Here is a 19,208-nt window from a genome sequence, read left to right on the forward strand (position 1 = left end):
GAACCAAGGCTGGACCACGCGGGCAGGGTGGGGCTTGTGGAACAGGCCTGGGGAATAGGGTCTGTAGTGACAGCTGGCTTCAGGGCAGAAGGGTAAGAATAGCCCTGGTGATGACCCTGCTCACCCCCAAAGAAGAGGGGGGGAAGCACTCTTCACCTTGAGCCACCAGGCTCGGCCAACCCTATGGCCTAGAGAACCCAAATTCTGGAGAATCCAAAAGCCACATCTTAATGGAGGCTAATGGCAGGCAGCGTCTGAGAGCTGGGAGGGCCTCCAGGGCACAAAGCTCCTCACGGCCTCTGACGTAGCATGGCCACCAAGAAAGCCCAGCTCAGAGCCAGAAGCCTGGCTCTAACACGGAAAGAAACCCACAGATGGATCTTTCTCTGATAAAGGGGGCTGCTGTGTAGGCTCCCGATCTTCCACTTGGGAATCTCCCAGGGGAATGGTCACCCTGGTGGGAACAGGGCCAGAGCCACTCCTCGCTCAGCCCCTCTCCTCTCCTGCCTGGGGTCAAGCAGAGGGATCAAGTGTTCCCGAACCCATGATCTTTCCCTGAGGCTAATACCTGAGACCAGGCCCCTGCTCAGTCTGAGGAAATCCCAGACTCAGACAGAATCCCAAGTTTCTGTCTTGAGGGCAGAGGCTCCACCCACCCCGGAGCATAGCCTCTCGTCCCCAGACTGGGCCCAGGAGGCAGGCAAAGGCCAAGATCCTCCCCAGCACTGAAACACCACAAGCCTCAGCCCTGCCCTTCTGCTGCCCTGAATCCCTCTTCCCACCCCAATCCGGGAAGTGGGTATAAGGCCCTGAAGTCCCCCTCCCCCCCAGGTCAGTCAGCAGGGTTACATGGACTCATGCACAGCTCAGCACCCGGTTCCTGGAGCAAATACCCAATTTTTATTTCTGCCTTCCCACAGAATATCTGAGGCACTTGGCACCACAGGGCTGGGACACGGGCTCCTACTCCCCCCACCCCCCACTCCAAGCAAGGCTTCCACAGGCTTTCGACAGGGAACCAGAATAGTGCCTCTCCAGGATTAAGGGGCTCCTGGCTTATAAGCACGCCCCACCCCCCCCACCAACTTTCTTCACTCCTGGAATAGCCTTCACCCAGCAACAGGAGGGAAGGACAGGGCTTTGCTGAAGGAAGGAAAACAGGTTGAACACACACACACACACACACACACACACACCCCACCCCAGTCCCTTCCCAGCAGCCAGGGACTCCCAACTTGACTCTGACCAAGCCCCTGGCTGGTGGAGGGAGTGGGGGAGGGCTCCTGGGAACAGAAAGCAGGGTGGAGAGGAGGTTTGAGTCCTAGGTCCAGGGCCTCCCCTTCTTGCTGAGCTCCCCCACTGTGCAGTGCTGGAGGCCTCCTCCCCTGCCTCCTCACCGCCTGGGATAACATTCCTGTCACTGGGACCTCCCTGCACTGCAGGGGAACAAGCTGAAATCCCCTGGGGGGGTGGAGCTGGAGACTACAGATTCTGAGCACTCAAACACCAGGGATGTGAGGCCATTCCCAGGGTTCTAGCTACAGGCTCCCCGAGTCCAGGCCTGAAAGAGGGGCAGAACCTGAGCATGCTGGGGGAGCTGAAACTCACCTACAGGACTCCCAGAGTTCTGGAGCCCTGGAGAGTATCTTCTCCCCTTCCCAGCAGCCTCCAGGCTAGGGCAGAAGCTGAGAGCAGGCAGAGCCAGGCATCTCTTGACAGGCCTGTCTTCCCCTGATAGACCTAGAAGTTCCCTTTGTCCCCAGGAGCCCTCAGGAGAACACATGGGGAAGGAAGGGGCAGAGGGAGAGTCCTAGGCCTCAGACAGGGTAGCTAAATTAGGGCTGGAAGACCAGACACTGCCCAGAAAGGCCAGGGGTTATACAACCCTGCTCTTCTAGGCAGAAGTTGCCCTTCCCCCTTGGGGACAGAAGCCACAGGCTTGACTTCTGGGCGTCCCCCTGAAAGGACTTTCAGGTATACCTGCTCCTGGCAGATCTGGGTTCCCCAAAGTATCCTGGATAGGCACTAGCTGGCCTTCTGCCTCTGGAGATATGGTTGGGGGTACAGAGGGTGCTTGGGCTAGTCGGGACATCTCAGGAACACCTGCTCCAGGCCTGGAGTTCAGGGAAGAAGCTGGGGTCTGAGGAAGCCTTGCAGAGGCCCCCACAGTGACCTTCCTCTGCGCAGGGAGCTCCCAGCTATGTGAGCTCTCTCGGGGCCCTGCAGCAACATGTCGGCCTCCTGCCTTGGGGCCACTGGTGTCGGGGTTCCCAGATTCTGCCAACAATGCCTTCAGAAGCCGTTGCAGGGATGGTCTAGGGGCAGGAGTAGGGCTCCTACCATCACTGTGGGGCTGGAATCCTGCAGCAGGAAAGACAGGAGGTTATGTCCCAGAATCGAAGGAAAAGGCACCACCCCACTGTAGAGCCCCGGAGCCATCAGCCAGCCTCCTTGTTCACAGCTTACTGGAGACCGCCTACCACACCCCGCTCAACACCTTCAAGACCCATATTCTCAACTCCCACTGAAAGACAAGGACCACAGAACCATCCTGTTCCCTCCCCTCTTGGTCTCATTAGTCCCCACCAGCCAAGTCAGGCCATGGGCGTCCTCCACGATCTCCCACCCGTTCCCTAGGCTGCTGACGGTCAATGCACTGGAGAGCCAAGGGCTGACGGCACCGAGAGCACTGTCCCCCCACCTCCTGGGCCCTCTATACTGAGTGACCCCCTGCCTCTCCCCCCACTTTTGAGGTCTTCTGCAAAATTCCTCTCGCACTTGTAACTACCTCCATCACGGTCGGGCACATGCACTCGGCAAGACAGGGCTGCCTCGCTCTTCACGGCCACTCCTGGACCAGGGTCCCAGAGTTTTAGACAACTCTTCATCTTAAGCCCAAGTTCTAGCTGGCCAGACCCCTCTACCACACCTTGGTGCTGCCTCTCGCCCCTGTCGCACCCACCCATGCATAGAAGGCTTCACAAGGAGCCCAACCTTCCATTGACAGACACTGACGGTATCAGAACTGATCTGCTTCAAACAGCAGTCTTCCCCCTCCTGGTCCCAGCTCGCTCCCCTACACCGGGCAGTGCCAGAGACCACCACAGCAGCCATCTCCGCTCCTGGCCACCCCCTCCTGTTCTTCTCAGCTCTCTTGTTTAAGTATCACAATTCCTGCTCCACTCCAGCTCTGCCACCTCCTCACTTCCAGACCATTCTACACAACCACCTTGGGCTCCACAGCCCTCACTGCAAGGACTCCTCAAGCACCTTGCCCACAAAATCCCAGTCCTGGAGAACCAAGTTGCCGACCGACGCTGTGCCTCCCCCTGGCTGCCAGCTGCCCCGGCACCGCCGACCGCACTATGAGGTAGCTCTAGCTGGGTTCTTCTCCTGCCAACTAGACCGCAACATCATGCCTTTCCCTTCACATCCATCGCCTTCTCCCCAACCTCTAGGCCAGTGACCTCATGTCATGCTTTGTGACTAAAACCCTCAGAAGCCCATACATCAGCATATTAAGATCTACATGCAAGCTTAGGTCCGATCCAATCTCCCTTCTCATTAGGTCCAAGGAATCTCAGACATGTTCTCAGAGACCCAACCACCAAGGGCAGCTCCTACCCAAATGTTCTAGATATTATTCCCTCTGAGCTGTGCATTTTTTTCCCTTCTCCATTGGGTCATCATTTCAGCATCCAAACAGGCTTGAATATCTACCATCATGATAAACCTGCTGTCCTCATAGTAGTCCAAACTCTAGAATACCCACCAAGCTCTTGCCACATCATCTATTTTTAACAAAACAAAAAAAGTATATAGTATGTGATGTGATGTATGGGAAAGAATAGCATAAGAAATGGTGCTAGGGGGCGCCTGGGTGGCTCAGTGGATTAAGCCACTGCCTTGGGCTCAGGTCATGATCTCCGTGTCCTGGGATTGAGCCCCGCATCGGGCCCTCTGCTCAGCAGGGAGCCTGCTTCCCCCTCTGTCTCTGCCTGCCTCTCTGCCTACTTGTGATCTCTCTGTCAAATAAAATGAATAAAATTTCTTTAAAAAAAAAAAAAAAAGAAATGGTGCTAGAACTGGATACTCACATGCAAAAGACTTAGGATTAAATCTTCAGGAACTTGGGTTAGGCAAAGCCTACTTAGATAGGACACCAAAAGCACAATTAAAGGATAGAGATGTTAGACCCCCATCAAGATTAAAAATTTTTGTATTCAACGGACACCATCAACCTACAGAATGCGAGAAAATATTTCCAAATGACAAGTCTGATCAGGGACATGTATCAAGAATACACAAATTGCTGCCTACAACTCAGCAATAGAAAGACAACCCCAATGAAAAGGTGGTAAAAGGATTTAAACACATATGCTCTCGAAGAGCATATATAGATGACCAAGACGTATATGAAGAGATTAGGGAAATGCAAATCAAAACAAGGAGAGATGCCACTTCATACCCACTTAGGATGGATGTAGTCTGAATAGAAAATAGCACATGTTGGCAAGGACATGGGAAAATTTGAACTGTCATACACGCTCATGGGGGTGAAAAATGGTGCAGCCAATTTGGAGAAACATAGCCCTTAAATCTGGAGTTACCAAGGACCCAGTAATCTATCCTTAAGTGTATATCCAAAGGAAGACACCTGTTCACATAAAATCTGATATACAAACGTCTGTAGTAGCATTAATCATAATAGCTCAAGAGTAGAAATAACCCAAATATCTTCCTCAACTGACGAACAAAATGTCCTATGTCCATACAATATGTCCATACAATGTCATATGTCCATAGGACAATATGTCCATACAATTGTCAGATATAATTTGACAATAAAAGAATGAAGGACTCCTACATGATGCCATATGGATGAGCCCTGAGAACATTATGGTAAGTAAAAGAAGCCATTCAAAAAAGATCCTATACTGCAGGATTCCATTTACATGAAGTTTCCAGAAGAGGCAAACCTAGAGAGACAGACCATAGATGGGCAGTTTCCTGGAGCTAGGATTAGGGACGCTCACACACACATGAGGGAAGCTGAAGGGCTTGTGTTTACTTCTCATTTGGTTTCCTTTGTGAGGTGCTTGTTTGGTCTCTGTTTTTCTACTTTGTACTTCCAGCTTTTTCTTATCATGTATATTAACTATATAACATATATTATGTATTTGGGATACAATTAATTATGTGTTACAAAAGTCCTCTTCTGACTTGTAACATTGTCTTTTGATTAGCAGTTTTACTAGAATAACTACATAGGAGATCTTCGTGTAGTTGGATTCACGAATCTTTGCAGTTTTATGGGTTCCTTTGTGTCTTAAAGAAATCCTTACCTATCCCAAGGTCATGAAGGTTTTTACTATGTTTTTTTCTCCCCCTAAAGTTTATTCTATTTATATGTAAGTCTTGTATATATCTGAGAGGAATTTGTGCATGAGTTGGGAATTTTTTTATATAGTCATCTGAGAGCCACTCAGTGACTAGTCTATTCTTTCCCTAATGATCACAGCAGCACCCCTTCATCAAGGTTCCACTTCTGAGTAGAAGTCACTTATGGACTCCCCGTTCTGTTTCAATGAGCAATGGTCTATCCTAGACACATTTTATGTACATACATTTCCTGTATGTATTTTATATGGATACATTTGTACAAATTTTTTAAACTATAGATCTTGATATCTGGTAGGGCAAGTCCCTCCATTTTATTTTTCTTCAAGAGTATCTTTGCTATTTGCCTTTTGTATTCTAATTTTTTAAAGATTTTATTTACTAGTCAGAGAGATGGCCCAAGCAGGAGGAGTGGCAGTCAGAGGAAGAAGGACAAGGAGCCCAACATGGGACTCAGTCCCAAGACTCTGGGATCATGATCTGAGCCAAAGGCAGATGCTTAAATGAGTGAGCCACCCAGGCATCCTGCCTCTTGTGTTTTCATATAAGTTTTAGAATCACCTGGTCAAGATTGCCAAAAAGCTTCTTGGGATTTTCAGTAGGAACTGACAGACTCTATAAATCAGAATTGACACTTTTACATTGTCTTCTTATTAATGAACAGGATACGTATTTCTTATGTATTTAAGAATCTTTCATGATTTTAATGAAGGTTAATTTTCCATAGAACTTTTTACAGGATTTCTGTCAGATTGATCCTTGGGACCTTATTGCTATTATAATGGTTTTTTTCTTATGTTTTCCAACTATTGATGTAATCATAAAGAAGTTTCTATACAACGGTCTTTTAAAATTCTTATTGCTGGGACACCTAGGTAGCTCAATTAAGCATCTCATTCTTGGTTTCGGCTCAGGCCATGATCTCAGGGTCATGGTGTCAAACCACACACCAGACTTAGGGGAAGCCTGCCTGAGATTCTCTCCTCTTCTCCCTCTGACCCTCCTCTCCAAAATGAATCTTTACAGAATAAGAAAATTCCTATTGTTTCCAAAAGTTTGTTAATAGGTGTTGTTGCTTTCAATATAGATAATTGTCATCTATGAGCAGTGACCGTTTTTGCCTCCTTCCCAGTCTTCAGACTTTTCATTATTTCTCTTGCTGTACTGCAACGGCTAAGACCTTCACTACAGCATCAAACAGACAGGACAATAGTGAAAAAACTTGTTTTGGTCCTGATTTTAGCACTTCTACATTAAACATGATTTTTGCTCTGGATTTTTGGTAGATACCCATGTTAAGGTTGAGAAAGTGACCTCTATGGATATCTGGGGTGGCTCAATCGTTAAGCCTCTGCCTTTGTTTGGCTCAGGTCAGGATCCCAGGGTCCTGGGATCAAGCCCCGCATCTGGCTCCCTGCTCTACAGAAAGCCTGCTTCTCCCTCTCACACTCCCCCTACTTATGTTCCCTCTTTTGCGGTCTTTCTCTGTCAAGTAAATGAAAAAGTCTTTTAAAAAAATGACTTCTATTTCTATTCACTAAGAGTTTTTAATCATAAGAATTTTCAAATACTTTCTCTAAATCCCTTGTACGGAACCCCTGACAATTTTGCCCTGCTCACCTCTGCAACTTCAGTCCTACCACTTCACCCTCATGAACGCCACCCTCCACAGAGGAACCTGCTCGAGATTCCTCAGATCACCCTGCCCCTCGTCACTCACCTCCACCACGGGGGCCTTGGCCACTCGGGTTGCAGTCGTAAAGCCTGAGGACCCGTGTGATGTCCGAGGTGCTCAGATTCCATCGCTGGCCAATTTGGACACTGGGAGCCCAGAGGGGTGTGATGGTGGGCAGCCCCCGCCGGCTGAAGGCAAACCTGAAACCCAGCAGGTAGGGAACGGAGTCCAGAGCACAGTGGGGGCTGGCAGGGCAGTGAAGGGAAGAAGGAAAGGGGGTCCTCACCTCCCATAGTGCAGCACTGATGAGTAGTCATAGGGCACCAACATGTTGCTGCTCTGAGACTTGATGAAGTTGATTTCAAAGCCTGGGGGGCAGGGGTGGAGAACAACCACAAAACTTGGTGATGCGGGGGGTGGGGAAGAGGGTGGGGGAGGGAGGGGTTAGGTGTTAGGGACCTTCCAGGAACTTGTAACCTATGCGAGCTGAGGGATCCGAAACCATACCCAGACATGCCCCCCACACAGTACCAGTCCCTGGTCCCCACTTCCTTGGTGCCTTCATTGCCTACTCCTCCCCTCCCCAGGAGGGGTCCAGACCGGCACTAGCTGATGTGGAAGCACAGGGACCTCATGATTTCCTGAAGAGTGTTCTCCACTTCCTGCACCATTCAAGCCCACCCAGATGCAACAGTCTTTGTAGAACCTACACTTTCCACAGAGTCTCACACTACTGTGTGTCTTCAAAACACACACACACACACACACACACACACACGAGAGAAAGAGTACCACCTACCCTTCAACCAGCTCTCAAGACCCACCAGCCCATCACCTGCACTTGAACTCCCACTCCCCAGCAGTAAGCCACCTGTTCTTTCTGCCCTGGGCCAGCACACCTACCCCCTAGGTTGGAGTCCAGCACTTCCCCACTGCCAGAGCACTCACTTTTCCCCTGTCACTGCCATACTTGCCTCTAGAGAGTTCTTCACCCTTCCCTTTAAAAATCCTTAAGATATTAAACAGTTTTGAATAGGCAATATATTTATCTGGTTCAAAAGTCAGAAGATGTGGAAATCTATAATAAGCCTCCAACTCCTACCCTTTCTGAGCTCCGGTCTCTTCACCCCAGTTCATTACTGCCATTAGTTTGTATATCTTAGCAGTTTGTTCTGTGTAGAATATAAATGTATTCTCATTTTTCTTCATTCTTAATAAGTGGGGGAAATTGCTTAAGAAAACCACTTGAGGGGTGCCTGGGTGGCTCAGTGAGTTAAGCCTCTGCCTTCAGCTCAGGTCATGATCTCAGGGTCCTGGGATTGAGCCCCACATTGGGCTCTCTGCTAAGCAGGGAGCCTGCTTCCCACTCTCTCTGCCTGCCTCTCTGCCTACTTGTGATCTCTCTCTGTAAAATAAAAAGTCTTTTAAAAAAAAAAAAAAAAAAGGAAAGAAAGAAAAAAAGAAAACCACTCAAGTTTATGAGTGCTCTTGGTTTTCTAATTCATTCGTTTCGGTCTTTAACTTAATTCTTTCTTGCTTTACTTTTTCTTAACTTGGATTGAAATGCTTAATTTTTTTCTATTTTTACTGATAGAAGTATTTAAGTCTACATATTTTCCCTGAGAATTGATTTAGCTGAGAACCATCAGCTCTACTGTGCTAGGGTTTTTGTTTTTTTAAGAATTCCTGCAATTCTTTAACCCTGGAGCTAAAAGAAAGGGTTATTGTTTTTTAGACTTTAATTTGTAAGTAGAAGAAATTTTTAGTTTTATTATTTTATATAATGATCAAAACATTTGAATTAATTCTTTCAAATTTGAAGTTTTTCTGTCATAGGGTAAGTTTTCCCAAGTATCCCATGAGCACTTAGGAAGGATTCAAGTCTCTATTTGCAGGGTATAATCACCGTTATCATCCCCTTCCTTAGGCTAATCTCAGATCTCAAACTCCATCCCTTGTCTCATTGTAAGGTGCTACCTAAGTCCCTCCCACATGGCACCCTTTCTTCGGGGCTCCATGCATGTTGGTCTCTTGAGTACCCTCCCCCGCCCATTTCACCTGGTTCTCCTCACAACAGCAGAGGAGGCACTCCCACCAGAAGTTCTCTGCCTACAGGAAGCCTTCCAACCCTTCCCCTTACCCTATATTACCCCAGACCAAATTCCTGATCATGTAGTTCCTCTACTTTCCTCCATCATGAAGCAATGGCCTCTACTCTTCTTACCTCCTGATTCAGCCTGCTCCCCCCAATCCGGTCTTCCAAGCAAGCAACACCACCATTCCTGAGATCAGATACCCGGCACACAGCACCTGCTCACTGGTGCGCAACACAGTGGCCCACTCCCCAGACCAGCCCTGGCTCTGCCGCTGCCACCTTCTGGGATGTGGTCTCCCTGGGCTTCCTCTGTACCCCATGCCCATTGGTGCCCAGCTCACAAGGACTGAGCCCCTGCAGGGCTGTTCTCAGCCTCCTGCATCAGACACTTGGCACACACAGCCCACTACTTCCAGGGAACACAGCCCCTGCCCCAAGCCCACCCAGCAGTGTCTGGTGCAGGAAGGACTGAACAAGGGTCAGAGGATACCACCAACTCCATTCTCCAGTGTCTGGCTAGGACCATGAGGTTTAAAAAAGAGACAGACAGACAAAGCAAATAGTGATGCTCTAGCTCAGGCAGGACTGTGGGTGGGCAGATGGAAGGCTTATAGCCCAGGGCAGTGGTATCTGGACCACCTCCAGGTTTCAAAGCCACGTAGGAACCCCTCCTTCCCCATGGCAGACAGGCAGATGGTGGGGAAGATGGATAACCTCTTTTTCTTTTTTTAAGATTTTATTTGAGAGAGAGACAGTGAGAGAGAGCATGAGAGGGGAGAAGGTCAGAGGAAGAAGCAGACTCCCCATGGAGCAGGGAACCTGAAGCGGGACCCAATCCCAGGACCCTGGGATCATGACCTGAGCTGAAGGCAGTCGCCTAATCATCTGAGCCACCCAGGTGCCCTGGATAACCTCTTCTAAAGTGAGAGGCAGCTCAGGCCCTGGCCCATGCCCTCTCACCCCAGGATCCTCGGTCCAGCCTGTGCTGTGCACAACTTGGCTTACCTGGGAGGATCTCGTTCCAATTGATACGAATATAGCGGTCCCGATCAGCCCGTGAGTGCTCATGCCAGAAGCCCAGCACATGCATGAGCTCATGCAGGACGATGCCCGGGCCTTTCTGGAGACAGGTGGGTGCTAGGGACACCACCTGCATCCCTCCACTGCGTCCCACACTGGAGAAACACCTGCAGGGCCAGAAGAGTGCATGGGGTAGACACCAGCCCAGAGATCCAGAGCAGACCCAGACCTCCTTCCCCTTCCCCACAACATCCTGAGATGATGAGCACCAACAGGTAGCCCCCAGCCTAGATTCTAGTCCCAGGCCTGAAGTTCCCAAGTCCCTTCACTGCCTGGCCATCTGTGAAATGGGTACACTGAATTCCCATTCCCAGCCTGCGGCACAGGAGGATGGAGGGATGGAAAGGAGCATCGATAACGAAGCAGCACTGAGCAAACATCCCCATGCAGAGGCCCCTAAGTCCATGCTTTCACGTATGATCTTTGGTCCCTAACAAGCTAGAAGTGGGTACTGCCATCATCCCCCTTTCAGAGAAGGCAGGAGAGCCTCAGGAGTTGAGACGGCTGGCTCCTCCTATACGGTAGAACCCGGATCGGAGGCTAGGTGGGTCCCACAGAAGCTGAACCCCCTCCCCAGACCATGAAGCCTCCTCACAGAAAGGTTTTGTGGGGAGGGTCAAGTATTCCCTTCTCCTTCTCCACCTTCTGCCCTAAGTATCTGTAGGTCCAGCTCCCACCGGGCAGACCACCCAGTGGGCAGGATGGCTCTGGACCTGGGAAGACTGGCCCAGAGACAGGCTTTAGACAATGGCTTGGGTGAATCCCGGCTGAACCCCAAAGAACGCAGAGGAAACCCACACACACAGTGCACACACGCATGCGCGTGCACACACACACGCACGCTTGTGCACGAGTGCACACACATGCCCCTGAGCACTTACCCAGACATGGGGATGATGGAAATGAAGTCTCTCTGGCCCCGGTAGGCAACAAACCGGATGCATGTGAACCGCTCAAACTCAGCAAATGCCCTCAGGAGAACCTCACGGCTGGCTTTATCTGGGGGAGGCGACACCACGGCTGAGCCTCCAGCAGGGACCCTCCGGAGCCCTTGTGACCCCTGGCAGGCCCGCACGCAGGGTGGGAACAGAGCCTCCAAGCATATTTCCAAAATGGAAATGTCAGGAAAGGGCAGCCCGAGTGTCGGGGGTGGGGGTGGAGAGAAGCTGGGTCCCAGACAGGCCCTGACTATGCAGCCTTGGGTAGGTCCCTGTCCCCTGGGCCGTGTGGCCTTGTGATGGGGGTACAGAGGACTGTCTGTTCCATCAGCTCTTCTGGGCTCTCAGCCCTCCCAGCTCCGGAGGCGCTCAGGAATAAAAGCTTCTTGGGGAAGGGCTCTTTGGTAGTGGCAGCAAGTAGGGGCAGAGGGAAGAACCCCAGAGGAGCCCAGGCTACACGGGGGAGTAAGAGTCTAGAACAGGGAGGCCCACAGCTCCTGGGACGGAGCGCACACGCTCACTCACCGTACTTCCTGGAGAGCAGGAAGGGGACCTCCACAAACCCCCCGTTCTTAGGCCACTTGTTGCTGCTCACTGAGAACACCTGGAAAGGACTCTGAAGAGAGGGCAGTTCGGGGACGCTGGGGACACGGGCCAGCCAAGCTTCTTGCCCCCAGAGGTGCTGTGTCTCAAGCCCCAAAGGACCCAGAAGACCCGAGAAGCAGGACCCAGGTATAGGAGGGTGGGGACAGAAGGGTGGGACATCTGGAGGCCTGCTAGATGAACTACAATACACAACGCGAGCCTTTTTCTACAAAAGGGATCTGTATCTTATTCCGTCAAGCATAAGGACAAAACCCGATCCTTGTTCCTAAAGAGGCTGACTGGGAGTGCCAGCTCCCCAGGGTGCCCATGTTCAGAAAGGCTCAGAGCTCCAGCAGCAGCCCCGTCCTTCCTGAAACCCCGCTGTCAGCTAAGCATCCCTGAACCCCCAGGGAAAGATGAGGCAGGGTCCTTCTCAGGCTGATGGCCTTAGCAACTCCTTTTCCACCCTTCTGCCACCCGGAACCCTGTGAGGCGTGGGCTTCATGGCATCCTGACCGGTCCTGCCCCATGGTCTACCAGATTTTTACTGGATTCTGCTCTTCCTCCCTGTCTTCACTGGGTGACCGGGGACAGGAACCTCGCCCCATCTACCAGCTCCAGGCTTTGGCTCTGCAGCCCAGCCTCACGTTGGGCTAACAGTGGGCAGCCTCCAGCCAACAAAACGAACTTGTTCTCACCAGGTCATTGTCCTGTTCAGGAGGATACCTCTCCTCCCCAGTCACTTAGAAGATGGATGGCCCTGTTCTCCTAGACACCATGCATTCTCATCTCCCCCCCGCCCAAGTCACCCCAATTCCTTCCCAGCCTTCTCCCTTTCTGACTCCACCCCTCCCGAGAGGGGGATCCCAGACCATGGCTACCACCACCTCCTACAGCCCCACCATCCCCTCTGCCAGTCTGCTCATCCCTTCATTCCATTACTTCCTGAGCACCTGCCCTGGATTGAATACCAAGCTGGATCCTGAGGGCTCAAACCACCTCCTTCAGGAAGCCCTCCCAGGCTGACTGCACTGTAGATGTTACCCTCCCTCCCATTCAGTCTGGCTGACTCCTACTAGAACATTCCCTGTGACTTTAGCAAGAAGGGATATCTATCACACTATGAGCAACAGAGATGACTCCTTCACGTATCACGCCCACATGACATCAGAGGCTGGGCTCAAAGTCTTCTAACGCTCTCTGGGAAGTAATTCACACCTGTGTGTGTACATGATCATACTCACTGGTCGAAGGATATCCCCCTCCAGGAGGAAGCTGCTCTCAGGGGATTCCTCTGGGATGAGCCCTGGGAAGAAGGGAGGGATGTGGGTGAGTTCATGCCCCACCAGAAACCAGACTCTAGGGACAGGCTCAGCAGCAACCCCAGAGTCTGGCTTTTCTGATTGGAGAAAGTCTTCAATCTACAAACATGCATGAAGCTTCTTTGCCCGATCTCCTCTCTCCTTTGTTAAAACACAGTCCAGAGCTCCCCCAACCCATGCAAATCCAGTTCCAACCCCTCCCTCTATGTTTGAGTCTCTCTGCTAATCAGGAGCAGTCTTTTCTTCAGCTGTCCCCTACGTCCTCCCCGTCTCCAGCTCAGGCCACCCTCTGGGAGCACGCCCTGGGTCTCCTGTCCTTCCTCATCCACCATCTAATTCCTACCCATCTGTGGGACATCCAGGGCCCTCGCAGTGATGTGACCAATTCCAGCTCACACCAACACAGAAGGAAGGCGTCCGGCACCCACTGAGTCTGTCACTCTGGCTCACTCTCTCCCCACATCAGCCTGTCTCTGCTTCTCTCTCCAGTCACAGCTGGCAGCCCTTCTCCCCAGCCTCCTTACTAAAAGGTCAGTCCTGGAAGAGACTCTGGCCCTGGAGGTGCGTTAGGTTGGGTTCCCTAGACACAGAGCCTGAGCTGACGAGGTACCTGCAAATAATTTATTGCGAGGGCGGGGGGGGGGGGTGTTACCAAGGAAGACCCAGGCTCTGCTGGAGTACAGCCTCAGCCTCATCCCACAGGAGCTTGGGATCACGAAAGGCACCACACGCTTGTCTCCATGGCCCTTGTGAGCCACTGTGGGCAGGAGAGGGAGTAGCTTCCCAGGCATCCCTGGCCAAGGGCCTTCAGCTGTGAGGCCTTAGCAGCCCACATTCCCAGCAGCTGGGGATGGCGCGTGCTTCCCAGTAAAGTGCATCTCAGGTAGCCGTTGGGCCTCCAGCGGCCCTGGCTGAGAGTGTCCTCTATGGTGGCTGAAAAAAGAAAATCAATGCCGGGGAAGCCCCAGATTGGTTCTAGCTACCTCCAGACCAGTCACAGTCACTAAAAGGTGGCACGATGCCCTGCTCCTGCCCAGCCATGCTAGGGCTCCAGGTCGCCTCACAGAGAAAGAAGAGCCAGACCACAGGGTCATCGGAAGATATTCATAACTCCAGATAAAGTCACCCCGTTCCCCCAACGCTTCAACTACAACCTCCGGACTCCAGTCTGGTCCCCCCCCCCCCAAGCAGCTTCATCCCAGATTATCCATGTCCTCTTTCTTCAGCGGAGACCCCCAGACAGGGAGGCAGGAGGCCTCCTGCGGCTTTGACTTTGCCCACCCCACCCCCAGCTCACACCTGCGGACAATCCTGCCCCAGATGGCGGACATCTCAGACACCCACAATGACTTCACTCAACACCAGATGGAGTACGCCAAAGACCCCTACTTTTCTCAGACCGTTTTTTTTTTTTTTTAACCCAGGCTTTTCTCTTCTTAGAAAATAACAGTCCGGTAGAGAAGATACAGAAACAGACTTTTTTAAAAGCTGCCCACAGAACAAGGAAAGGTTCCTCCTCTAGAGCCCAGTGAACGGGCATCTTTTCAGCTTATTCTGCTTGGCTGCGTGTTCAGCACAGTCCTTACCACACCACATGGACTCAGAGCCCCTCCACCCCCCAAGACGATACCGTGCCCTCACCTTGGTTAATCGCAGGTATGTCCTTATCCCAGGACGTCTGGGTCTCCTCGGGGTTGAGGCCCTCTGAGTAGCTGGTTCCACAGGCTTCTGGGGAAGTGCAGGCTGAGGGTGCTCCTAGGATCAAACCTGTGGACAGGTGGGGACCCATGATGCCCAAGGTGCCCTCATTGGCGAGAGAGGACAATAGGACATGGTGGGGAGGGGGGTATCAGACAGCCAGAGCCAGGCCCTTCCCAAAGGCAGGCCTCCAGAAAGTAGTCCTCAGTCCCAGCTGGTGACGAGACCTAGACAACTTTGAGGAAGGAGCTCCCTTAAGGGGACCAACACTGGGCTCCGAAAGGCAGCCCCTGGCTCGGAGTATCTGTGTGTAGGAGCAGAAGAGAGACGGGGACAGACCTCAGATGCCCACAGTGACAGCAGTGTGGGCTAGCCTGGACCCTGCCCCTGCCTACCTTCTCAGCCCAGACCTCTGGAAAATGGACTCGGACTGGGCCAGCTTGACACACCGGCAGAACAGAGACCTCTGGAGTGCCATACCTGCTCCCTCCTGCCAGGCAGGCCCTTCTGGCAGGATCTTCAGGAGGCCTCCCCTGGCACCCCTTGGAACTGACTTCTGGGAACGTCCCTGGAAAGCCTGTTTTCTGAGCTATTCAGACCCCTTCGAATCCTTCGGATCCCTGTGGGCTCCAGCCACACACTTCCCTCCTATACCCAAGCTTTGTAGCTGGAACCAAAACTCCAGAAGAGAAGGGTGAGGCAGCGCTCTTACCTGGCAAAGAGAGCAGACCCAGCACCCATGGCCAGAGGCTGCCCATGTTCACGCAGTCTGGGGTGGGCCCCACCGGTCCCGCAGCAAGCTGAACCCAGACACCCGGAAAGACAAGCCTGCCTTGCTGCCAGCCCCCGCCCCACACCCACCCCCTTAAATAGCAGCTCCTCCAGCCCCCACCTGCAGCCACTCCTCAACCAACCCCACCTGCAGCCCAGCTCCATCAACGCCAACTGCAGCCCTTTACCGCTCCTACCTGCGTTCCCCACCCCCACCCCCAGCCCACCCCCAGCCCAGGCCCGAGCTTCCGGACCCTGGTCAAATACCTCCCACCTGGCTGAAGTCCGGGAGAAGGTGAGAAACCAGGCACAAAGCACCTTGCAGGGAGGGAGGGTACCACTCCGGAGGGCGCCTCTTCTGAGGTCCCCTCCCACCACCAGGGGGCAGGGAAACATCACAGACGGGTGCTAAGGCACTCCAGGATGGCCCTCATCCTCCAACAGTGGGAGATCCCTTTCCTGCCCCCTACCCTGCCGCCCTGTGCTCACACCTGGGAAAAGCTGCCTGAGACTCTGAGGCACCCCCAGCCTCTCTGGAAGGAGGAAGGGGTCACTAATTTTTATAAGCTTTTACTTTAGTTTACATAGAGGGAAGTGCACAGTCCCAAATGTGGGAACCTAGGAAAGTTTACACACTGAACGCCCAGCCTAACCAGCGCCCCAGAGAAGCCTGCCATGTGGAGACGGGGAGCTTCTGGATACCTGCCCCTTGTATGGACACTACCCCTGTCATCCCCACAACAGCCTTGCACAATTGGCATTTATCCCCATTACACAGATCAGAAGCTAAAGCTCCTTACCCACATTCCTCCCCCCCTACGCTCCTTAGCCTCTTTCTCAGAGCTGGGTCACCAGGGGGCCCACCTGGATTTAAATCCTGGAGGTGAAGGATTTGAGGACTTCCCCCACCAATGCCCAGTGAAGAGAAGTGACAGAGCAGAGGCAAGGTCACCAGCCACGGTCCACACCGTGCTGGTGTGCTCAGTATCCTGCCATGCCTGGAATCCAGCATTTCTCCAAATATAATATAGGAATCAGAGCCACAGGGAGAACAGACAGATGCCCCTACCCCCCAGGCAGGGTTTTAGGGTGTGTAAACGTGCATGGACTGGCCACGGCTGATGAGAGCTTGCTAAAATCATCCTGATAGTCACCCTGCTTGCGTAGAGAAACAGATTCTTGGTCAAGAAATGCAGTTTGGCTTGAGGACATTCTGTGAAGCGAAATAAGTCCTTTACAACAGGGCCAACCTGATATGATTCCACTTAGAGGAGGCACACAGACAGATTCAGAGACAGGAAGTAGAAGGGTGGTTGCCAGGGCCTGAGGGAAGCGGGAAACGGGGAGCTGTTATTTAATGGGCACAGAGCTGCAGTTCTGCGAGAGGGAAACTTTCTGGAGATCTTGAATATGCTTAACGTTACTGTGTAATTAAAAATAGTAAAGGTGGTGGGGTACCTGGTGGCTCAGTCAGTTCAGTGTCTGACTCGTGGTCTCAGCCCAAGTCCTGATCTCAGGGTCATGAGTTCAAACCCTGTGTTGGGCTGAATGCTGGGAGTGGAACCCATTTTTTTTTTTTTTAAGATTTTATTTATTTATTTGACAGAGAGAAATCACAAGTAGACGGAGAGGCAGGCAGAGAGAGAGGAAGGGAAGCAGGCTCCCTGCTGAGCAGAGAGCCCGATGCAGGACTCGATCCCATGACCCTGAGATCATGACCTGAGCCGAAGGCAGCGGCTTAACCCACTGAGCCACCCAGGTGCCCCTATTTTTTTTTTTAATAGCTAAAGGTGGTAAATTTCATGTTATACAGTAGTCCCCCTTCCTCTGCGGGGGATACATTCCAGGATCCCCAGTGGATGCCTGAAACTGTGGTTGATACACAAGTCTGTTTTTCCCTATACATACAAAACTATGCGAACATGTAATTTATAAGTTAGGCACAATAAGAGATGAATAACAATTAATAAATGCTGTAATTAACAACTAATAAATGTTGTAAAATTAAAATAAATGGTCTTTCTCTCAAAATATCTCATTGCACTGAACCCCACCCTTCTTGTGATGCTGTGAAGTGATAAAATGCCTACGTGATGAGGGGAAGGGAGGTGGGTGATGTCGGCACTGTGACAGAGCGCTGGGTTACTGTTGACCTTCCAACGATATGTCAGAAGGAGGAGCACCTGCTTCCAGATATCAGCTGACCACAGGCAGCTAAAACCACAGAAAGCAAAACCTCGGATAAGGAGGGACTTATCGTATATTTTTAACCACGATTTACATTTTTTTTAAGTTTTTATTCATTTATTTGACAGACAGAGATCACAAGTAGGTAGAGAGGCAGGCAAAGAGAGAGGAAGGGAAGCAGGCTCCCCGCTGAGCAGAGAGCCCAACACAAGGTTCGATCTCAGGTCCCCGGGATCATGACCTGAGCCAAAGGCAGAGGCTTTAACCCACTGAGCCTCCCAGGCGCCCCACAATTAAAATTTTTTGTTTAATATTTACTTATTCATTTTAGAGAGAGCGTTAACAGGGGTGGAGAGGTGGGGAGGGGCAGAGAGAGAGAGAAGCCTCAAGCAGATCCCCTGCTGAGTACACATTTCCACCCCCACCCCCTGCCCGCCCCAACCCAGGGCTCATCCTAGGACCCTGAGATCATGACTTGAGCCAAAATCCAGAGCAGGCTCCTTGACTGACTGAGCCACCCAGGAGGCCCACAATTAATTCGAAAATTTTAAAGAAATAAGAAAGAAGGAGAGAGAGGCAGAAACAAGAAACTTGGGGCACCTGGGTGGCTCAGTTGGTTAAGCAGCAGACTCTTAATTTGGGCTCAGGTCATGATCTCAAGGTGGTGAAAGCGAACCTGGCATGGGGGCTGCTTTTGGAATCTGCTTGAGTCTCTCTCGCTCCCTCTGCCCCTCCCCCACCCCCACTTACTTGGGCTTGATCTCTCTCTCTCTTTCTCTCTCTCACAAAAAAAAAGAAAGAAAGAAAAGAAAAGAAAAGAAATTTTAAAAAAAAGAAAAACTTAAGAACACAGGTAGAGTAGGCTGGAGGGGGAGAGTGAGTAGAAGGGATGGGGCAAAGCCAATGGGCAGGGGCCTCAGCCCCCAGCCCTGCTGTCTGTGAGACAGGACTGGGTGGTGGGAAGGCCCCGATGACTCAGCGCCTCAGCTGCCCTCCACTCCCAACCCAAGTTCAGTGTTGTTGGCAGGTCCAAACAGAAGTCTACTCAGAGCCTAAGAAAGCCTTGATCACAAGCTCAGCTCTGCTTGGTTCCCACCGGGAGCGCCTCACCCATCCTAGAGAGCAGAGGGAATAAGGCCTGGGAGGCAGGCTGCTCGTCCTTCACCAGGCCTGTTGGAATGAGTGCCGACCTGTGCCAGACTCTGGGCACCGAGGGCAGAGCAGACCACGGGCCTGGCCCTCACGAGCCTCTGGCCTGTTTGAGACACACAGCTACACACCTGCGAACCTTCACCTCCTGGGCCAGCAGTAGCTAGTATTTCCTGAGAGCACTTACTATGTGTAGATGCCAGGCTAAGCCTCTTAAATGCACTGACGTGTGCCATTCTCCACACCACACCAACCAGCAGAGGCTAATGATAAAACCCCATTTTACAGACAAGGGAGAACAAATGCAG

The 19,208-nt window shown here is 51.8% G+C and overlaps 1 protein-coding gene across 1 annotated transcript; it reads right to left on the bottom strand.

Moving 5' to 3' along the window:
- Positions 1–1,193: 1,193 nt before the first annotated feature.
- On the bottom strand, positions 1,194–15,551 carry ASTL (astacin like metalloendopeptidase). Its single transcript, XM_004771007.2, has 9 exons — positions 15,506–15,551; positions 14,737–14,862; positions 13,018–13,079; positions 11,714–11,804; positions 11,132–11,249; positions 10,176–10,357; positions 7,362–7,443; positions 7,121–7,275; positions 1,194–2,361 (listed from the first exon to the last, which is right to left on the bottom strand). The coding sequence occupies exons 1-9, from the start codon at positions 15,549–15,551 to the stop codon at positions 1,895–1,897; spliced, it is 1,329 nt and encodes a 442-aa protein (XP_004771064.2). The 3' UTR covers positions 1,194–1,894.
- Between the last annotated feature and the right edge of the window lie 3,657 nt (positions 15,552–19,208).

The sequence above is a fragment of the Mustela putorius genome, unplaced genomic scaffold (genome assembly GCF_011764305.1).
Source record: "Mustela putorius furo isolate JIRA1106 unplaced genomic scaffold, ASM1176430v1.1 tig00000281_pilon_pilon_pilon, whole genome shotgun sequence".
NCBI lineage: Eukaryota > Metazoa > Chordata > Mammalia > Carnivora > Mustelidae > Mustela > Mustela putorius.